At 42.6% G+C, this 22,266-nt stretch overlaps 1 protein-coding gene across 4 annotated transcripts in view; it reads left to right on the forward strand.

Annotated features, from left to right (window-relative positions):
* Positions 1 to 22,266, forward strand: part of Melk (maternal embryonic leucine zipper kinase) — a 69,521-nt gene that overhangs the window by 40,476 nt on the left and 6,779 nt on the right. For all 4 annotated transcript variants that reach the window (XM_038347762.1, XM_038347763.1, XM_038347765.1 and 1 more), the window contains 4 exons: positions 2,272 to 2,358; positions 11,523 to 11,642; positions 16,215 to 16,325; positions 19,678 to 19,909. In XM_038347762.1, coding sequence (XP_038203690.1) covers positions 2,272 to 2,358; positions 11,523 to 11,642; positions 16,215 to 16,325; positions 19,678 to 19,909 — 550 coding nt within the window. The remainder of the gene's footprint in view (positions 1 to 2,271; positions 2,359 to 11,522; positions 11,643 to 16,214; positions 16,326 to 19,677; positions 19,910 to 22,266) is intronic.

Raw genomic sequence — 22,266 nt, forward strand, 5'->3', positions numbered from 1 at the left:
GTATCCTACGCTGGCCTTGAATTTGCTACATAGCCCAGTCTGGCCTTGAACTCTTGATCTCTTGTCTTTCTTTGTTTACTTTTTGTTTTTCTCAACAGTGTTTTTCTTTGTAACCCTGGCTGTCCTGGAACTCAAGACCCGTAGAGATCCTCTGGCCTCTGCCTCCTGAATGCTGGGACTAAAGGTGTGTGCCATCACCACCTTGCTGATCCTCCTGTCTTAACCTCCAGTGTGTTAGAATTACAGGTGGCACCATACCTGGCCAAGAAGTATTTCTGTTTAGGGGACAGCTAGGATCTGAAAAGAACTCAGTAAATCTCTTCTTACTTGAGTTGTATATCCCTAAGAAGATACCCACCTGAGTGTTGAAGTGTTTGGGGTTGAGATTAAGGTCATTTTAAATGAGGAATCTGAGAGTCACAAAGATTAAAGCAACACATTGAATACATGTCTTAGCACTTTGGAGCTTTCCGTGGCCACTGGTATAAATCTGTGTGGTCTGTACTTTGTTTTTAAAATATATATAACCCTTGAGTTTGTTCTTGTCCAGCCAATAATGCAAGTTTGACTTGGTCTGTTCAGTGTGTTAGACCTCTTTGAACAGCATACCATAAATTGGATGGCTGGGAAGTTCAAGACCAAGGCCTATGTAGTGTCTGGTGATGACTTGCTTTTTTGTTTGTAGTTGGTAATTCTTCACATTGTATCATCCTTCCATAGTGGAAGGAGTCAAGGATGGGTGCCTTTGGGGATTCTTTCTGTTTGGGAGGATGGATCCCACTCATATCTAATCACTTTCCAAAATTGAAACCTAACACTATCACGTTGGTCATTAGGACTGAACGTCCAGTTTTTAAGGAACAGAATCACTGTACCATAGAAAGGTCATCGTATTTTCTGTTTCTCCATGATGGTGGGATACGTTTCTCTTGAGCTCACTGTTTGTGTGGTGTTCTGCATGAGATACCGCTGTATCTGAGTCCAGGTAGTTCATTTAGAGGGGAAAGTGGCCTGTAACAGGAATATTTCAATTTCTAAAAGGTTGTCAAAGAGGAAAAAGGATTGTGTATATTAATAAAAATAGCCATTTTGGGGAGGCTTTGTTTGTTTAGATGCTATACTTGAGTATTCCCATGTGTTACGTAAGTGGCAAGGCATGGATCATCTCTCTTTTACAGATATAAAACAAGCTCAGGGAGGTGTAGTGGCATACTTAAGGTCACACAGTTATAAAGTAATGTCATAGTTAAAACCAAGATGTGTCTAATCTCAAAGCCTGTGAGCTGTCAGGCTGCTCGAACTCAGTGGCTGGAGATCCCATGGGGACAGACTTAGGTGACAGGGTGAGGCTGAGCGCCCCAGCTGTTTCAGCTTCCCTGCAGGGGAAGACTTGAAGCAGAAAGTAAGGCGTTACTTCCTGAGCTGTTGGAAAGAGAATGTCTTACTTTGCCCCTGTGATTCTCTTCACATTCTGTCTTCTGAGTATTTTCCAGTTCAGAGAAGGCCATTTCTGTCATTTTGTTTTAGTGAGGTCCTACCTTTCAGGGATCTGAGACTTGTAATTGCTGTCCTTACAGCAAATTAGGATTTAAGCCGAGAGAGTTTCAGTGTGTTTCAGCATTATGCTGTGCTCACGTGAGTGTGATGGGTGTTGTGTTGTGTTTGTCACATCTATCACAAGACCTCCTGGGCTTGTGGAGACTTAAACGTGACCCAGAGTGCAACAGGATACAAGTCAGAGCCACCCGTTGACTGTTTATGTCCACGCTGAGTTTTAAACATGGCTGCTCTGAAGAAAATGCCTGGCAGGGCTTGCAGTACACATGGGGAGGACTGTGATCCTTTGCAGTACACATGGGGAGGACTGTGATCCTTTGCAGTACACATGGGGAGGACTGTGATCCTTTGCAGTACACATGGGGAGGACTGTGATCCTTTGCAGCGCGGAAGCACTAACAGTCAGTCAGGTGCTGGGATATGGAAGCCAGCAGAATTCTTGGGATGGTTGTCAGCCTCTGACTGCTTGTGGACAGATGAGGACTAGTGGGCAGCAGCTCATCAGTAGAGTACCTGCCTAACTGAGACCGTGGCTTCCAGTCCGAGCACTGCAAAAAGAAACAAATCATGCATGTTGATGGGTGTCCAAAAGTTTGACAAACTCATGTTCTTTCCACATGTTGCTGTTGGATTTTTTTTGAAGTGATTATGTTGATTTTAAGTTTAACAGAAATTATTTATAAACTTAACTGTTTATGAAACTGTGTTTTGTAGTTGATTCACCTTGATGATGATTGCATAACAGAACTTTCTGTACATCACCGCAACAACAGGCAAACAATGGAGGATTTAATCTCATTGGTAAGAAATATTTATTGGTAAGTTCTGGTACAGCATGAACTTAAGGTGGTAGCTTTTGTTTATTGTCCTCCTTGTATTTTGTTGGTACGTTGGTAGTGATAGAGTTTAAAACCCATGAGAGCTCATGAACTTCAGCAAGGCACTGACTATATTCATGTATGGTGTAATTCTTTGTTGGAGGGAGCAGGTCACTTGTTTGTCCTGGCCACCCAGCTAGCTTACACCCGAAATAACCACACAGAAACTGTATTAAATTAAAACACTGCTTGGCCATTAGCTCTAACTTCTTATTGGCTAACTCTTACATATTAGTTTAACCCATCTACATCAATCTGTGTATCGCCATGTGGCTGTGGCTTACCAGAGATTCTAACCAGCGTCCATCTCAGACAGAGGATCCATGGCTTCTCCCTGACTCTGCTTTCTTCCTCCCAGAATTCAGTTTCTCCGCCTACCTAAGTTCTGCCCTGTCAACTAGGCCAAGGCAGTTTTTTTATTCATTAACCAATGAAAACAACACATAAATAGAAGGACATTCTACACCACTTCAGTCCTCTGTGTCTCTTACAACAGTCTCTACATTTATTTATTGCTTACTCTGTGTGTGTGTCCGTGGTGAGCACATGCTACAGTAAGTGTGTAGAGCTCAGAGGACAGCTTGAAGATTGGTTTTCTCTTTCTGCCATTGGGTTCCAAGGATTGAATTTAGGTTGTCAGGCTTGATGACAGTGCCTTTACCCACTTAGCTCTCTCACCAACCCTGGATGTCCTCTTTAAATGTGAACACTGCACTTTGGACATTGATTAGAGAAATGTAATGAGCAAATAATTGAGAATCTGAGCAGATGAATTGGTAGTTCTTTCACTGTTTTAAAGTTCTTAAACAGAAATCTGGTTCTGCTGTAAACATGAAAAAAATCCATATTTGCACATTTCTTTTCAAGGGCTGGGCCTCTGGCTATTGGTAGAAGTGTGTTTGAAGTTCCGGGTTCTATTTCTAGCACTAGAACAAAACAAGAATGGAAGTTCTGTTTTTGAGCAAAGGCTTAGATGTAGTCCGGGTAGCAGGCCTCAAGAATATGCCCCACGCAGTCTTTTTCTGTCAGTATTTCGGTCTGTCTTTCCTTCTGTCTGTCTCCCTCTCATGTTAGTGAATGCGCACACAGTTTTGCTGTGTGCCTCAGGCTGGCCTTTGTCTGGAGCTGTGTGTGTCACTCAGGCTGGCCTTCACTCAGCTTCCAGCTTCTGCCTTCCCAGTGTTGGTATCGCAGGCTTCTGCTGCTGCCCAGCTCATGGCACAGTTTTCTCCTTCAGCAGTCCTGCAGCAGCGTGCTGGTCATCAGCGCGTGAGACGGATGCTATGAAGCCATTGGCAAGATTTCTGATATTGGATGGTTTTTGCTTTTTTTGGGGGGGGGGGTTCTTGATATCTAGGCTAAACCTGTGGTCTTTTTCTAGCGATAGAGGCGTTCACTGCTCGGAGTCTCCTCTTGAGACTATGACAAGACTACACCTCTCCTTGCTCCTGGTTCAATGCTGTGTCCTTTGTCACCTGTGCTTTGGATTTGTTTTCTGTTTTCCATGGTGTAGGGAGAAACCTTAAACAGTTTGTTTTGAAGCAGAGCCTTGCTGATTTGCGGTGAGAAGTAAAGGAGCTCTCGTGAGTGCTGCAGGGCAGTGGTTCTGGAGTATGTTTACAGAAGGGGCAGCTCTTAGTCTCTAAGAGTACAAATTTAAAATTTTACATGCTTTTGCTTTGGGATGACCTTTAATTAAAAATTATATTTAATGCCAGGCCTGGTGGTTCCTCTGAAGGCTGAGGCAGGAAGAACCACTGCAGTGTGAGGCCGTCTCACACACGAACCATCCAGCCCCGCCGTGCTTGGGAGCTCACACCTGTAATTCCAGTACCGGGGGAGTTGAGACAAGGAATTTGATGCTAACTTGGGCAAGCCTGTGCTGCATTCTGAGACCCTGTCTCAAAAAAATGAATAGAAACCCAGCTCCTGGTCACCGTCTAAGATTAGTGCTGCACTTGGCTTCAGGGAAGCTTTTTGTTGCATGGGAGAGGCAGTTAATGCAGAATATAGCTTAATGTAGAGTGCTCGCCTCCCATGAGTGAAGCCCTGGGTTCAGATCTGGTACCACAGGCGGGAAAAAAGCCAGTTTTGACCATATCTTAGCACATGTCTCCTTTTGCCAGCTGGGATATTTCAGATGATATTAGATACCATGTCATCTTAGCTAGGAAAAAAAGTTGTTTGAATGAATGTGACAGTTGTTTAAAACATGCCCCTTGAAAGCAACATTAAATCAGTTTCAGCATCATCGGAAAAAGTCTTTCAAATGGTATCCTCTCAAAATTCTCTCTGTAGTTTTCAAACTTAAAAGTGAAGTTTGAGCTAATTTCATTCCTTCTGATGCAGAAAATAGAGATAGTAAGGCATTTTAGAACTTATTTTCTGCTGTTAATTTCTTTAAAGTTTCTGTCAGTTATTATTAAAGATAAGCATGATCAGCCTTAGGACTTGGCCAAGGAATGTAATTTTGTGTTGTGAGGTCTGAGGTTTGGGGCCAGGCTAGGATGGCCTTGAACTCCTGCTCCTCCTGCCACCGACTCCCAGGTCCCAGGATTGCAGGTGTGAGCCAACATGCCTGCCTCATAGTTTTCTTCTCTAGTGCTGCTTTCTGTTTATTGTGTATGTGTGTCAGAGAGGTGGAGGGGGCGAGTGGACACAGGTAAAGGTCCGTGGACAACTTGGTGGAATTGAGTTTTTCTTCCTACCATGTGGGTTCCAGGGATCAAATCAAGGCCAGACTTGATTGACTACAGATGCCTTTATTTACCGAGCCCCTACCAGCCTCCTTTTCTTATTCTCAAATGTCTATTGTACGTATACTCAGTCTTAGAGATGAATAAATGAGTCTCCTCATTTTAGAAGAATTTTTCAGCTGTACATATGTCTTGGAATAACCATGAACTTTCAGAGTAATCCTAATGCCTAAGTCCTACCTCCAGAGATTATGATTTATTTGGTCTGTGGTAATGCCTAAGCATAAAACCTTTCTGAAGCTTCCCGAGTGGTTGCATTGTACTGCTAGGCATTGAAAAGTATTGTTTTAGGTTCTTGTAATCAAAAATACAGTCCAGGTCAAGCCTCGCCCTTCCTTAGGTGTTTATTAGAAACTGAGAAGTTTAGGTCTGCCAAAGACCTACTGAATCATAATCTAAAATAAATTCCCCAAGTGATTAATTCATTGCACATTTGAGCGTGACAAGTATTAGTCTTGGTCAGCTCTTAATTAGAAATGGTTATTTCCTTCAGAGGACATTTGACATTGTCTGGAGGCACCCCCCCCCCCTTTTTTCTTTTTCAAGACACAGTTTCTCTGCATAGCCTTGGCTATCCTGGAACTCACTCTGTAGATCAGGCTAGCCTTGACTTCAAATGAAGTTGAGTATTGTTCTTTCGAGGTCTTTGAAGAATTTTGCTGGGATTTTGATGGGCATTGTGTTGAATGTCTTAGGGTTTCTATGACCAAAAAGCAAGTTGGGGAGGAAAGTGTATTTGGCTTATACTTCTATATTGTTCAGCATCAAAGGACGTCAGGCCGGGCGGTGGTGGCGCACGCCTTTAATCCCAGCACTCGGGAGGCAGAGGCAGGCGGATCTCTGTGAGTTCGAGACCAGCCTGGTCTACAAGAGCTAGTTCCAGGACAGGCTCCAAAGCCACAGAGAAACCCTGTCTCGAAAAACCAAAAAAAAAAAAAAAAAAAAAAAAAAAAAAAGGACGTCAGGACAGCAACTCAAACAGGATAGGAACCTAGAGGCAGGAACTGATGCAGAGGCCATGGAGGCATTGCTCCCCACGGCTTGATCAGCCTGCTTTCTTATAAAGCCCAGGACTATCAGCCCAGAGATGTCACCACCCACAATGGGCTGAGCTCTCCCCCATCAATCACTAATTAAGAAAATGCCTTACAGCTAGATCTTATGGAGGCATCTTCTCAATTGAGGCTCCCTCCTTTCAGATGACTCAGGTTAGCGTGACAGGTTGACACAAGCTAGCCATCACTGGCATCATGGAGCTGCCTTTATGTTGGTGTTGACAAATTAGTTCACGTGGCTTATGCCAGTGTGGTTATGATCTTTGTGAAGAGATAGAAGAAACTGTTACTCCCAGACTCAAGCTCTGCAAACACACTAAAGTACTTTTGTCTTTTTTCTTGGTTCTTTTAAGACAAGATTTTGTTCTATAATCCAGACTAGTCTAGAATTCGTGCCTGGCCCAGACTGGCTTCAGTTTTCCAGCCTCAGCCTCTTAAGTGCTGGGATTCATACATTTATACATTTGAGTCACCATATATAGCTTCTTTTTTTTTTTTTTTTTTTTTTTGTTTTTCGAGACAGGGTTTCTCTGTAGCTTTGGAGCCTGTCCTGGAACTAGCTCTTGTAGACCAGGCTGGCCTTGAACTCACAGAGATCCACCTGCCTCTGCCTCCCGAGTGCTGGGATTAAAGGCGTGCGCCACCACCGCCCGGCCATATATAGCTTCTTAACTTTTTTTTTTAATGACTAAATTTTTATATGAAATAGTCGTGTTCTCCAATGGCTTACAATTTGAACAATTTTGTTATGTCTCTCCTAAGAGTCCTAATAGTGTGCTCAAACTTTTAGCTTTTTATTCTTGTACTTCTCCCTGTTCTCAAGCTTGAGCGGCTCTGGACTGTGGGAACAGCCACCCATCTGGGAAATTCACTTAGGATTGCATGTGCTATCTCTCTTAGCTCAGGTGCCTGTGGGCTTAACATTTTTTTTCCTCCCGAGTCAGGGTTTCTCTGTGTAGCCCTGGCTGTCCTGAAACTTGCTTTGTAGACCAAGTTGGCCTCAAACTCACAGATATCCACCTGCTTCTGCCTCCCAAGTACTGGGATTAAAGGTGTGTGTCACTACTACCTGGCTGGTCTTAACATTTAACTGAGAGCTTAGAAAGGGTTGTAGAGCCCCCATGTGGTGGTGTGCCTCTTTGTTTCTAGCTCTCAGGAGGCAGAGGCAGGTAGATCTCTGAGTTCACAGCCAGCTGGGTCTATATAGCAAGCTCCAGGACAGCCATGGCTATATAGAAACCCTCTAAAAAAAGGAGGGAGAGGGTAGTTGTCAGGATATCTCAGTGGGTAAAGGCGCTTGCTGCAAGCCTAACAACCTGAGTTTGAGTCTGGGACCTACATATTAGAAGGATACTGTGGATTCTCTGACCTCCAGACGTATAGCCCTCTTCCAAGTAAACCTTTAATTTAATAAACTTTAAAAAACTTAAAAAGTGCCGGGTGGTAGTGGCGCATGCCTTTAATCCCAGCTCTCGGGAGGCAGAGGCAGCTCCAGGACAGGCTCTAAAGCTGCAGAGAAACCCTGTCTCAAAAACCAAAAAAAAAAAAAAAAAAACCCCAAAAACCTTAAAAAGTGATTTTTGTTTTCTAGAGATAGAACCTTCTCTCTAACAGGCAGACTTGTCAGTATCAGACATTTGCTTTCAAAAGACAGCGACTTAGGTCAGGAGGCAGTAGTTGTATTGGCTTTTCTCCTGCTCTCCCTCCCTGGGCATCCTATCAAAAGGATAAATAGAAAGTGCCTAGGGCCCCAAAAGTTATAAAAATGACGTCTTTTTTTTTTTTTTTTTTTTTTTTTTGCCAAGGGAACGGGGGAGGCATAGGCAGGTTTAGAAAAGATGCACAAGCTTGTGAGGTAATTTCACAAGAGAATACATGGACACTCTTAAAGCTGAATAGAAAGTCTGTTTATACAACATCTAAAACTCAGCACTATTTACAGACAGTGACATCCCGCTCCCTTTGTTCTGCTGGTGCTGGGATTAAACCCAGGACCTCAGCTGTGCTAGGCATGTGCTCCTCCACTGAAGTGTAGCTTGTTTCTTATACGGTTTTTAGTATGTTCTCAAAAGTGACACAATAGGCATGTGCGGGATCTTTAATATAAACCGGGGAAGACGAAGGATGCTTGTAAGTGCGTCACTCTCTCAGTTCTGCAGGTCCTTCTCGCTAAAGTCTTTTCCGTGCTCCTTTCCTCTGTGGTGTCTGCAGTAAAGGCAGAAGTCCACCGCAGTTATCACAGCATGTGGTGTTCTGCTCCCCTTCTAAACAGATAGGACGGGCATGAAAATTTAAGTCATAATTACATGTGAGCCTTTGTAAATATTAACAGACAACATTGACAAAATCAGTGTTGATGGGGGCCCTCCTTGTGTCATGCCCTTCTTGAGAGTACTTCAGAACATTAAATATTATGTCATTATTAAGATTTAGCACTTTTTGTAGGGACAGAGGCTCATAGTCTGATTTTATTATGTTGAATCAGCTAACATTTTCTGAAATCTCATTAAAACAACAAAAGGAGTTTAAAAGTCAAAAGTTCCCCAGGATCGATCTGTCTGTCTGTCTGTCTGTCTGTCTGTCTGTCTGTCTATCTATCTAGAAACAGATGTCAATAAAAATTTGAAATTTATGAAATAGGTATGTGGTAGCTGACAAAACAACTTTGGAGAAAGCTGAGGGTTAAGTGTTTGTCATGGGAAGTGGTAACAAAGGAAATTGATACGTACCTTAGAGTTCCCCAGAAGGCTCAGGATTCAGTGGTACCAGCAACCTCTAAAGCCACGGGGAACAAGAGTGCTGGAATCTGAGGCTGATTGGAAATCTGCAGTGAGGACGCCAGGTCACTCTTTCTACTTTATGCTTTCTGCAGCTGTTTCCTGATCACAGCAGAAGATTGTAGACATCTAACAAGGAAGAAGAAAGAAAATGTAAAGATATAATAAAATAGATAATGCAGGGAATGGGTAGATGAGTAAAAAGAATAATACTCTCAGGAATAAGATGCATTCATAAAGAACTTTTCTTCTTTTTGTTTATTTGTTTGTTTTTCAAAACAGGTTTCTCTGTAGCCTTGGCTGACCTGGAGCTCACTCTGTAGACCAGGCTGGCCTTGAACTCAGAGATCTGCCTGCTGGGATTAAAGGTGTGCCACCACCGCCTGGCTCATAAACGACGTTCTAAGCACTAGCCCTTGTAACTCTTAAACTGTCTAGGAATGAAAAGCTTGGTAGAAATGTTTGAAAATAAAGTTAAGGTGATGTTTTCAAAAGTAGGACCCAGAGACAAAAGAAGAGGTAAGAAAGACATACCATATACATTACTATTAATAGTAATAGAAGATATACCATATACATTACTATTGATAGTAATAGAAGGCTGAGGAAGGTTAAATAGGGAAGGGGGAAGAACCACTAAAGAAAACGGCACATTAACCAGGAGTCAGCATACAGGATAAAAACATATGTACCAATTAATGCCTCTTCTAGTGGAATTTCAGAAAGCTGGGAAGGACCATGAATGTTTTTAGAGACTATAGTCAAAATCATGGGAGTTAGGGAGACCTTTTAATAATAGCTACATCACAATCAAGAGGAATAGTGCCTCCTAAACTATGAAAATTATTATTGTCTGTAACTTTACTTGATCAAACCAGAATCAAGCATAAGGCTAGAATGCTGTCATATATCAGACAGGTGAGGTTTTAAAACACTTACCTCCTGTCAATCCTCAGGAAGTTACTGGAGGATGATTTCTACCATGAGAGTTTCAATCAATAAAGAATGCTTGGACCTAGGGAAGTAAGGGTACTTGTAGAATGGAGGATAAAAAGTTGCTAGGCAGGTGGCACATGGAATGCCAGTATTGGGGTATGTCTCTTGGAGAAGGGAGAAGGTAGGTTAGCTGATGTACCATGAATGTTGAGAGATGAGAACACTAGAATTTGTGGGAGAATTAGAAGAGTGATGAGCTTAAATAAATTAATTTTAGGAATGACACAGTTCAACAACAACAAAAAGGAAACAAGAATGTCGAATCTTTCTTACTCTTCCGTGTAATGGTAAAAATAAAACGCCGCAGGCCCCCACAAGTCCCCGACTGGCGGCAGTGGGCAGCAGGCACGAGACCACAGTGGGTCACGAAGGCAGCCAGGTCTTAAGCAGGGAGCCCCCAAGCAGCCCACAGGCTGTGAGGGCTAATGGGTCTGAGACGGATAGGCACGCCATGCAGAGTGAAGTTGGATATTTATTTAGTGGGTTATGGAAGGGAAGGGAAATGAGGTAAGGGAGAAGAACAGAGAGAGAGAGTCAAAGAGAAAGAGAAATGGGTGGAGGGGGAGGAAAAGTCGGGAGAAGGGAGAGAGAGACAGACACAGAAAGGGAGAGGGCTCAGGGCTCGGGCTGCAGGCAAGCAGGAAGATATGCCTGCTTCAGCTGTGGAAGGGGAGAGAGTGGGCGGGGCTTGTCTCCTAAAGGGACAGGACAGACCATTACACTCTGTTTTTGCATCTTTTTGTCTTTTGCTGTTTGGATTGGCTGCTGGACTTATAACCAGTCAGTATGGCTATTATTAAGATGTTAAAATATGTATGTAATGCTTAGTAAATAGCCAGTGTTCTGGCTGCTTCACTGTTCCTGTCCCAGATACTCTGGGTACCACTTCCTCTACATCTTCTCTACTTTTATTTAGTGCTGCTGGGGATTGAACTAGGGTCTCGTATGTGCTAGACGGATTGAACTACTTTCTAAGCCCTACATCTCACAATTAAACAGTTAACCGTGATGTGGCAGGGTCCCCAGTACCGTCTTGGCTAACTCTTGCTCTCTATTTTGAATGGTTGCATCAGCATAGCAATGAAGTATTTAGAACATTGTCCCTATTTAGTTGTGAAAATTACTTATAAACTCGTAATGATGTAAACTTGAAATGATTTGTTTAAAAATTACCAGAGGAGAAGTAAGATGTGTGTAGGTAAGATGTTATAACAGAGCAGAATTCTGTTTTCCATAGTAAGAATTCTATGGAAAGCACCTGAAGATAAAACAATTAGAACTACTAAGGAAATTAACTTATGTGAAATTGGTAACAGAATAGCTTTTAAGGTATTTAGAATTCTTTTTGTGCAGGACAGTTTTAGGTATGTTAAATACCACGTCTCTGCAAAGCTGTTGACTTAAAATTCTGAATGCCTATTGGATTGATAAAAATTTTAAAATAGAATACTGTTTCCTCATGTACTGCAAATATCTTAACTGCCTGATTTCTTTTTCCTTCAGTGGCAATATGATCACCTCACAGCCACCTACCTTCTGCTTTTAGCCAAGAAGTCTCGAGGGAAGCCAGCTCGTTTACAGCTTCCCTCTTTCTCCTGTGGGACGTCCAGCGCCACTCCAAAGGCAAGTCCTTTGACCCTGTGCTCATCTTACCAGCAGTCTTGTTAAGAGCGATGCGTCACGGGTATTAGCAAGCCAGACACAAGAAAACTTTTGTTTCTTCTGCAGCCCTGGGATTGAACCGTGGGCCTTGTACATTTGAGGCAAGCACTCTACCACTGAGCTCTTTTCAGTTGTTGTAAACATTCTTGAAGAGAAAAATGGGAGTTCTGAACTTGAACTCTCAAAGTTTGAAGTTCCTCTAGGCTGGCGGTGGGTGGCACACGCCTTTAATCCCAGCACTTGGGAGGCAGGGCAGGTGGATCTCTGAGTTTGAGGCCCACTTGGTCTACAGAGCAAGTTTCAGGACAGCCAGAGCTAAATAGAGAAATCCTGTCATGAAAAACAAACAAACTAAACTAAAAAGCTACTTCCTCTCTTCCTCTGCCCTTTTTTCTCTACAAAAGCACGTCCTAATTATTATAGAAATAGATAAACTAAAAGAAAATGTAGGATTTACTATAAACCTATTAGCTATAGATGATATAGTTCATCTTTAAATACAAAGATTTACTTTTTTTATGGGAATGAATGGTTGTGTGTGTGTGTGTGTGTGTGTGTGTGTGCCATTGTGTGTGCCTGGGGCTGGAGGAGGCCAGAAGAGGGTATCAGATCCACTGGAACTGGAGTTACAGACAGTTGTCAGTCACTTTGTGGGTATTGGGAGTTGAACCTGGGTCCTCTGCAAGAGCAGCCAGTGTTAATCACTGAGCCACCTCTGGGGCTCCAGATTTAGTTAATCTTTAATGTGTCTGTCCTGTCTCTGCTTGCCCTTGTAAATACAGGGCTTTAAAGTGGGTCAGGCCTGTAAATACGTGATACATTATGTCTCGCATGACATGATGCGTTCTAATATAAACACTTTCATGTTTATGTTACCGTTGGGATCTAGGTTTCTGTAGTTACTATAGCTTGTGCCATGTAAATTCACTCCATGAGAGCTGGCTTTAAGCAAGTTGTGATTCTTTTTTGTTTGCTCTGTTGTGAACATTTACAGAGACGCAAACAACATTTCCTTCTTCCTAGATGCTCACATTTGTTTTCATTTGATTCTATCTTCCATAGTTAAAATTTTTTTTATATTCTTTGTGTGTGTGTGTGTGTGTGAGAGAGAGAGAGAGAGACAGAGACAGAGACAGAGAGAGACAGATAGACAGAGACAGAGAGACAGACAGCATGCTGGTGATTAGAGGATAGCTTTTGACAATTGATTTTCTCTGGGCATTGAATCCAGTGTTCAGGCTTGAGGACAAGCACCTTTACCCTGTAAACTGTTTCTCTGCATCTGCTCCCCATCCTCCCATTGCTTAATATTTACCTGTGCTCTTGGTAGACCGAAGCAGAAGAATTGCTGTTCGTAGCCTGCATGGGCTACATATATAAATTCAGGCCTGCCTGTGGCTACAAAGAGACTCTATCTGTAAAACGAGCAACCACAACTGTCTGAATATTTTGTTAAATCTGGGTGTGGACTTTGTAATATAGCCTTTCCTCAACTTAATTCAGATTGCAGTTTAATACTCCAATATTAGAAAGACATCCCTTAGGGCAGCAGCTGTTGCTCCATTAGTGTTCATTTAGCATGCGTGCCTGAGGTCCTAGGTTTGATCCCTAGTATCACAGGATGGGGAAAAAGAAATCAGAAAATGTTTCTTTGTTATCCTCAAAGAGCCACAGTTGACTCTCTTTAGATTTAACATAATTCAAATGGACCTGAATTAGGCCATTTTTTTTTCTTTTAGATCTCAAAACTGTTTTTAAATAAGTTAAAACCACTGCTTTCTTGATCTAGTTGAATCTTCCGTCTGCAGCTTCCTTTAACTCCTTTAGAGCTTGCTTTTTATTGCCTGTCAGTCATGAGCTATGGGTCTGAGGGTATTTTAGGATATTGCTAGACCTTATGTATCTTCTATCTTTCCCCCCTTCTTTATCTCTTGACCAAGCTCAGGACTAGAGTGTCAGTGCAGTTGGGCACCGTGTGACATCTGTGAAGTGAGGTAGTTTCACTCCCAGGCTGGTGCTCTGTCTAAGTTTGGAGGGTTTTGATAGGCTGGCAAATACCCCATGTCTTTTGTCTGTATGCTTAGTAAGTCAACCCATTCTCTTTCTTGTTAATTTGGTCAAATCCTTTCAACCTTCAGGGCCATTTGGGACATTAAAATATGGGCTTTCTGATCAGGGTAATTGCAGAAAGGTATTATTTACCTCTACAGTTAAAATAGTTACTTTAGCTAAACATTTTAATTTACTCACTCAGTTAAGATACTTGGGACATTCTCCTGTCTTGTATCTGAGTTGGCGTGGTCTCAGTGGATGGCTTCTTTGATCTATAAAGTTTCAAAGTGGGAAAATCTAAGAAGATATTTATTCTTATCTTCTGTCTACTAAATAGTGACTATTTTCCTAATAATGGACATTCATACTAGTGAAGCAATTTTAATAACAGATAGATAATGTGTGACTTTTTTTCTCACTCTCTCTCTCTCTTTTAGTTTTTCGAGACAGGGTTTCTCTGTAGTTTTGGAGCTTGTCCTGGAACTAGCTCTTGTGGACCAGGTTGGCCTTGAATTTAAGAGACCCGCCTGCCTCTGCCTCCCCATTGCTGGGATTAAAGGTGTGCAGACAATAAGTAATTCGAATTTACCAGTCAATTGATGGTACTTCTGGTGAGATAATAAATACAGCGTGATTCAGGGATCACAACAGTAGTGGTTCAGGAACCGTGGGTTTGGGGAGCAGATCTCTGAGTGTGGTACTTGCTCTGGAGTGGTCATGCTGAGGCAAAGCCCAAATGCATAGGAACACAGGGACTCTACCTCAGTCAGTAGGTTCCAGATTAAGTGGTGTTTGTGGGGACTTTGGAAAATAGGAATGGCCACCATTGGGAGATCCAAACTGGATCAGCAGTTGAGTTTGAGTTTAGAAAAATGGAAAAGAGAGAGCACAGTGATGTGACTGGGGTAAAATAAATGTAATCATCAGAGCTCAGGTACCAAATTGTGCATGATGTATCCTGGTGACAGTGGCCAGACTTGTTTGATGGGGAAGAGCTAAACTTTGAAATGCTATGTCACAATGGTTGACTGTGGAGTAGGTCATGGGGAACCATTGACTTTTGAGCAAGAGAGAGGCAAAGACGATTTTGAAAAATGTGTCCAGTGGTCGACTGGAGGTGGCTCAGTGGGTCAAGGACTTGGCAAACTTGACGCCTGAGTTTGAGAGCCAGGTCCCACATGGCAGGAGGGAACTGCTTCTGATAAGTTGTCCTCTTACTCCATGTTTGGGCTCACACAGAAAGACACACACTTGTTCAGTCAGAGATGCTGTGCGTAGTTATTACCTGCTGTAGGCAGTGCCACCCCAGCCATCATTTATACAACGCTGAACTTCCCCACTGGGCCTAACTTAACATCAGTATTTTTCTCAGCCTGGCACTCTATGCAGAGAGTTCTCATTGATAGTAATTGGCAGCCCTGGAGAACTCTCACAGTAGGCAGAGAAGGCAAAAGGCTTGCCTGTTTGAGTAATGCAGATATGAGAAGATTTGGCCTTGAACTGCATTAGCTCTAAGTCTGGGTATAGGGATGTAGGTTCTAAAAATTCAAGTAAACTTGCCTGCTCAGGTTAACGAGATGGTGAGTAGTGCTCCATGACCTCAGCCTCTAGGCTGTGTTTAGTGTACTCTTAGTTTGTGTAGGGCAAGGATGAAGGGAAATAAGGTATTCTGGTGGTAGTGTTAGCATACGCCCCAAGTGTCCTGTTTGTGGACAGTCTTCCATAAAGCTTATTTACTCCTGGCAGAAATGATGAGCTATGCTGTGTGCTTTTAAAATTTACTTATTTCTGGAACTGGAGAGGTGACTCTGGTTAAGAGCATCAGCTGCTTTTTTAGAGGAGCCAGATTTGATTCCCAGCACCCCATGGTGCCTCACAACCGTCTGTAACTTCAGTTCCAGGGGATCTGATACCCTCTTAGCCTCTGCAGTCACCATGCATGTATGTGGTAAATGGACATACCTGCAGACAAAATGCACGTATACATAAAATAAAAATTATAAAAAAAAATTTTGATTGAGAATGTGTATAATGTTTGTGTAGGGGTGGGTATACATAATGATTATGTAGAGGTGGGTATGAATTTGGAAGTCAGGGGACAACTGTGTGTACTTGGTTTTCTTCCACTTCTGTGAGTTCTCGGGATCAGACGCAGGTCGCCAGGACTGCAGGGCACGTGCTTTTACTTGCTGAGCCCTTGCACTGGCTCCTGTGACATGTTCTTACAAGTGAAGCTCAGTGTCAGGAGTTAACGTCCTTCCCAGCTTCTGCTTCATTGGGACTTTATTTGTAAGTTTGCAAATGAGCTGTTGACTATTGCTGTGTAGTGGTGATAAGCTACATAAATTATATTCCAGAGAACGCCTAGCTTGTCTCTTTGTTCCTGCTTCCAGGGTTCCTCCCTGGGCCTGGTATGTGCTGTTGTAAAATTTGGATCGTGATGTTGTTTTTGCTAACTTCTTTTGCCTTTTAAATGAATAGTCAAAGAATCTGAGCCTGGAAGATATGACCACAAGTGCTGATAGCTGTGTGGCTGGATTAAAAGACTCTGAACTGTGTGAAGATAATTTATCAGTTCCCCAGACACCACAGGTGGGTAGTTTTATTACTACTTAACACAGAATGTGTATCTTAATTATAAACACATCTAGTCTACAGGAGATCAAGTTCCATGCTTATAAATTTGTTGAATCTCTAAGCCCCTGAAGACATTAATGAGAGATTATTGGAATAGTAATGAAAGAGAAGTCAATGATTTCAAAGAAAACCAAGATTCCATTTTGGAACTCTTCATTGTCCCTCCCCTCTTTAAATGAAGTATAATTTGCATATAGTTAAATAGTTGAAGTTCACCCTTTTTAGTGTTTAGCTCTATGTGTTTGACAATATAGAGCCTCAGAAATTGTGACACAGTAATTCCGTTGCCTTTCTCCCAGTCGCTCACGCCCCTTTGTATGAATTCTTTCTCTTAATTCAGGGCAGCAAAAGATATGTTTTTCTCCTCTTCTGATGACTTTTGTTTTAGTCCTCCTTTAAGTTTGTTGGGCTTCTTAGGCGTGTGGTCCAAAGTTTTCCACTAAATGTGGGACTTAAGGACCACTTTTTTCCAAAATTTTTTTTTGCTTCATTATCATTGTGTCTATTCTTTTTCCTTTCTGTTCTTCAGAGTAATTTGATCCACCTGTTTCCAGTTTGCTGCCTCCCTTTCTAATGGCTCCTGAGAGCACTGGATTATTCTGATGAGTCTGTCATCTCTCTGCGTCCATCTCGTCCCGCTCAGCCCCCATCTTTCTCTGTGTCTGTCTGTCTGTCTGTCTGTCTGTCTCTTTCTTGACAGGGCCTCATTATCACTGCAGTGCAGCCCCCAGACAGCGGTGGTCCCCTCATTCCTCTGCCTGCTGAGGTTTGAATTGAAAGGATACACCACCATGCCCAACTGATTAAAATTACTATACTTCTCAATTCTAGAATTTCTGGATAGCTCTTGTAAATAATTTTATCGCTGTTGATTCTCTGTCAATTGCGGTTTTGCCCCTTATACATTAGTTCTTTAGAGTCCCAGCCTCATGCGGTTGTGTTGATGTGAATGTTGGAGTTGAGAAAAAATTGGCAATAGCAAAATGTTTATGAGTATAAAAAGATCTAAGATTAATTTAACGTTAGCGTGTCATGAGCTTAGAGTGTTCCTGGTTGTGTTGGCCTTTATTATATCATGTGACTTCACTGTAGCCTCCATACTGAGCAGTCAGCATGTGCACTGTGAGCCACAAATGCAGCAGGCGCTACACAGGAGACCATGAATGTTGCTTGAAATGCCTTAGCTTACATTTGAGGCTTGCTGTGATAAGCTCTGTTCTAGGTAATTATTTCCTTAAACTTATCTTCCCGTTTGAGAATTCCATTTCTATGTAGTCTGCTATTTTATATATAACAAGTTTTTTATTTTTATCCTTTTTTAATTTCTGGGGCTAATACTCTTTATAATCTACCAGAGTATTTTGTAGACTTGTTCTTTTGTTTGTTTTGATACAGGGTTTCTTCTCTGTGTAGTCCTGGCTGTCCTGGAACTTCCAGGCTGGCCTCTGAACTCACAGAAATCTGCCTGCCTCTGCCTCCTGAGTGCTGAGATTAAAGGCGTGTGCCACCACCGCCCAGCTCAAGTTGCTTTTATATTTTGGGTTTATTTTGACTGGTTGGTTGATAGGATCTTGCTATATTATCCAAACTAGCCTCAGACTTTAGACTCAAGTTATCCTCTTCCCTCAGTCTCTTGAATAGCTGTGATTATAAAGGTATACCACCAATATCACCATGTCTGCCTGGAAATATAGAAGTATATATATATATATATATATATATATATATATATATATATATATATATGCCTGCTTTTCTTTGAACTCTTGGAAGTCTTTGAGTGTTAGGTTAAGGACTGAAGGTGTTGGTTAAGGTAGACTGAAGCCTTCTATACTACATAAGTTTAAGTCTGTAATTAAGCAGTTAGTGGAACTTTGGACCCTGAGTTACTATGACAACTTCATTTTCTCACACGTTGTTAAAGGATACTTTGTCCACTTGCTCTGAGGACGGAGGCAAAGACAGACACGTCTTACTGACTCCTCTGGGGTGTTTCTGTTTCACTCTCTTTTGCTTTACCATAGCCCCTCCTGACTTTCTTTGAGAGCTTTGCAGAGGCCCCAGGTCTCCATGTTTCCAGGCTTGACTGGGATTATGTTGTCAGAGGCAGTAAGGTTCAACATTGGCTTCCTGTTTCTGTTTTCAGTTTGGTTTTCCTTACTCTTTTGTAAGCTCAGCTACAAATTTCAAAGGATTAAAATAGTTTTGATGTAGAGGCTGGAGAGGTGGCTCAGCAGTTACGAGCAGTGGCTGTTTTTCTGGATGCTCTAGGCTCTAATCCCAGTATCCACATGGCAGCTAACAACTGGCTATAACTCCAGCTACAGGGGGCCAGTGCTACCTTCTCTTCTCTCGTGCACACAGTACACATGTGGTGCATGGACGTACGCACACCCATGCTCATAACAGAAAAATAATTAAGTCTTTGTGCTTTTTTTTTTTTTTTTAAATTTTGGAGACAGGATTTCTTTGGGTAGCCTTGACTGTCCTGGAACTCTGTAGACCAGGCTGGCCTCAAACTCAAGAGTTCTGCCTGCCTCTGCCTCTTGAGTGTTGGGATTAAAGTGTGTGCCATCCAACTTAAATTTTAAAAAATGTTTGTAATCATATCATTTCTTTTAAAGTATGTGTGTGCATGTGTGTATGCATGAACATGCATGTGTGTGTGTGTGTGTATGTGTGTGTGTGTGGTGTGTGTAGGACAGAGGTCTATATCTGGTATCTTCCTCTGTTATTCTCCACCTTATTTTCTGAGACCAGTTCTCTCATTGAGTCCTGAGCTTACCAGTTGGCTGGAAATGGCTGGCCATTGTGCTTCAGGGATCTGCTGTGTCTGCATTCACAGACACACCTGTCACGCCCAGCTTTTCCGTGGGGGTCAGGGTCAGAGTGCAGGCTCTCTGGTCACAGCAGTCACTTTGCTAATTCAGTCAGTTGTCCTTCCTTCCTTTCATTCTTTTCCTTTCTTATTATTATTATTTTTTTTTGGTTCTAATCACTGAGAAAACTTATTTTGGTGTATATTAGAGTCAAACCAACACAAAGTGGGCCATTACTTGGAGGCTATGTGTGGTTCTCAGCATTGTTTAGAATCCTAAGTGTGTTAAGACTCCCATTTTAAAATGTTGATCTGCCTGTGCTCAGGCGACCTGAAGACACTGTCAAGTGTCCCACTGTCCCGCAATGTCCTCTTGGTGGCATTTCATTTTAATAAGAGCTGTGCAAGTTGACTTGCTGCTTATTAAAGGATAAAGTAAAGAATTGGCTTTTCTTCCTACGTCTGCTTATTTAGTACTTTTCCCTCCAGGTTACCAAGCATTGGGCAGAGTCAAATGATAAGGCATCTCAGTCACCAGCTCCTGCAGTATGCAGAGCATTGGCAAATAAATTAAAGGACAAAGAGAATGTGTACACTCCCAGGTCTGCTGTGAAGGATGAAGAGCACTTCGTGTGCCCTGAGCCAAGGACTCCAGTTAGTAAGAACCAGTATAAGAGAGAAATGCTCACTTCGCCAAACCGTTACACGACGCCTACAAAAGGTATTTACTAAGAGAACTGTGCAGAGATCTCAAGGTTCAGAAGTGATTCTTACTGTTGTAATGAACATACGGACTTCTGGAGGTAACCAGCCTTGTACTCTGGCTTCCAGGGCGGGTCAGCTGCCATCATATGTACTGGTATTGGTGGAACTGGAGACAGTGTATAACTTGTAATAATTTACATTTATGTCTGTGTGTATAAGCTTTGTGTGTATGGCCGGGGGTGGAAGATTGTTACCCAAGGAGGCTTAAAGAAGGTGGTGGGTCTCCTGGTGCTGGAGTTACAGGTATTTGTCAGCCACCTGATGTAGGTGCTGGGAACTGAGCTCCGGTCCTCTCTGGAAGCACAACAAGCACCTTGAGCTGCTCAGCCATCTCTCCAGCCCCTCTCTCCCATCTGTGATTGAATCATAGCATCACAGGACAGCCACTTAGTAGAGCTTGTCGTGTCTCCAGGAGTGGAGTGTGTGCTGAGGTCGTGTGTGCAGCCTTAGCCTCTTCTCTCCCACTGAGGAGGACTCAGGCTGGAGCTTCTGCTGGGCTCTTCTTACCATCTGGCTCTTTCATGGTAACCTGGCTGTCCTGCCTGCAGTAGGACCACCAGAGTCCAAAAGGCAAGGGGTCTGTAACTCCCTCCCAGCCTTCACATGACACTTCTTTCTCTTGGCTTCCTCTTCAGTGGAATCTCCACCAGTTACTTAAACTGGCCTTTCAGGACACATGGTTGGTTGCTGTCTCATCTGGACACATTCTGCTGTGCCAGTGTTAAGGCCCTAAGACAAGTGGTTCATGTATGCAGCAGAGTCTGTCATGTTTCCTGCAGACTTTGTGCTGTGTAGTAGGTCATAGCTGAGCAAAGACAGAAACTAGAGCTGGAAGCAGTTTTATTGACGTGGATCTATTGTCCGTGTTGGTTTTAACAGCAGCAGCTGATTTCTCACCCCTGCAGCAGTCATGTCCTTCTCTGGTGCTGCACTGAGATCCTAATGAACCCAGCGCCGAGGTTGCCGTGTGAACTTCTGTTAAGCCCCTTCTCCCGTCGCGCTTCTAGTTTGCTAGTAGGGTTCAAGAGGTCATCATTATACGTGACGACATTGTGAAAGATTTTGCATAAATATTTGCTAGAGTTCCATTATTATGTTAATGGAGTTTTTCATTTCATCAACTCATAGTCTTCTTCAAACGTGAGTCCATTTTGGAATGATGAGGTGTGTTTATGTGTGGCACTTGTCTCAGTAAAACTACAAGATCTCAAGTGGTTGCCATTTCATCTTTCCCCAACAAAGATTTCTCTCCTTTGTTACCCCTCTTACTATAATTGTGTTGTCTTTTGATTTATTTATCTTTGCTTTTTGAAGACAGTCTCATGTAGCACAGGCCAACCTTAGACTCATTGTGAGGATGTAGGTGAAAAGGACCTTGAATTTTTTTTTTTTTTTTTTTTTTTTTTTTTGTTCCTCTGAGACAGGGTTTCTCTGTATAGCCCTGGCAGTCCTGGAACTTGCTCTGTAGACCAGGCTGGCTTTGAACTCACAGAGATCCACCTGCCTCTGCCTGGGATCAAAGACATGCGCCACCACTTCCCAGCTGGCCTTGATTTTTTTTTAATTTATTTATCTTTATTTTATTTGCATTGGTGTTTGCCTGCATGTATGTCTGTATGAGAGTATCAGAGTGGTGAGCTGCCATGTTTTTAACCGCTGAGCCATCTCTCCAGCCCTCTGACCTTGAATTCTCTGTCCTCCTACTTCCACCTCCTATCCTGTTGGATTGTAGATGAGCACCACCTTGCTTGGTGGAGACAGACAGAGAAAGAGCGAGAGAATGCGGGCATGTGTAGAGCAGGGGTCAGACTTGAGTGAGTGTCATTCTTCAGGAGCCACTACACTACTGAGACAGGATCTTAGTGGGTCCTGAGGCTTGCCAGTTAGGCTGAGCTGGCCAGCAGACTTGAGGGATCCGTCTGTCTCTGTCTCCCCAGTGCTGGGATTAGAAGTTCATGCCAGTCCAATCCAGACTGGGTTTTCTTCCCACCAGGGTGCTAAGGACTTTAACTCCAATCTCCATGTTTCTGTAGTCAGTGCTTTACCAACTCAGGGTTTCCCCAACCTCATACAGAAACTAAAAAGAAATAAACAGAACAACAAAAACCCTTTGGCAACATAATCTTTTCTTATTATTTTTTATTGTTGATGCTTTTAATGTGATTCTAAAGGTTTTGAAATGTGAGTAGTTTGAAATGTAGTTTTCAGATCTTGTCCCTGCAAGACTATGTTAGTGAAAAGCTTAATATTGGCTGCTTGTCTTTAAACAGAGCCTCCACAGAGTGCAAGGGTGAAGATGTAATTGGTAGCTTC

The sequence above is a fragment of the Arvicola amphibius genome, chromosome 11, assembly GCF_903992535.2.
Source record: "Arvicola amphibius chromosome 11, mArvAmp1.2, whole genome shotgun sequence".
In the NCBI taxonomy this organism is placed as follows: Eukaryota; Metazoa; Chordata; class Mammalia; order Rodentia; family Cricetidae; genus Arvicola; species Arvicola amphibius.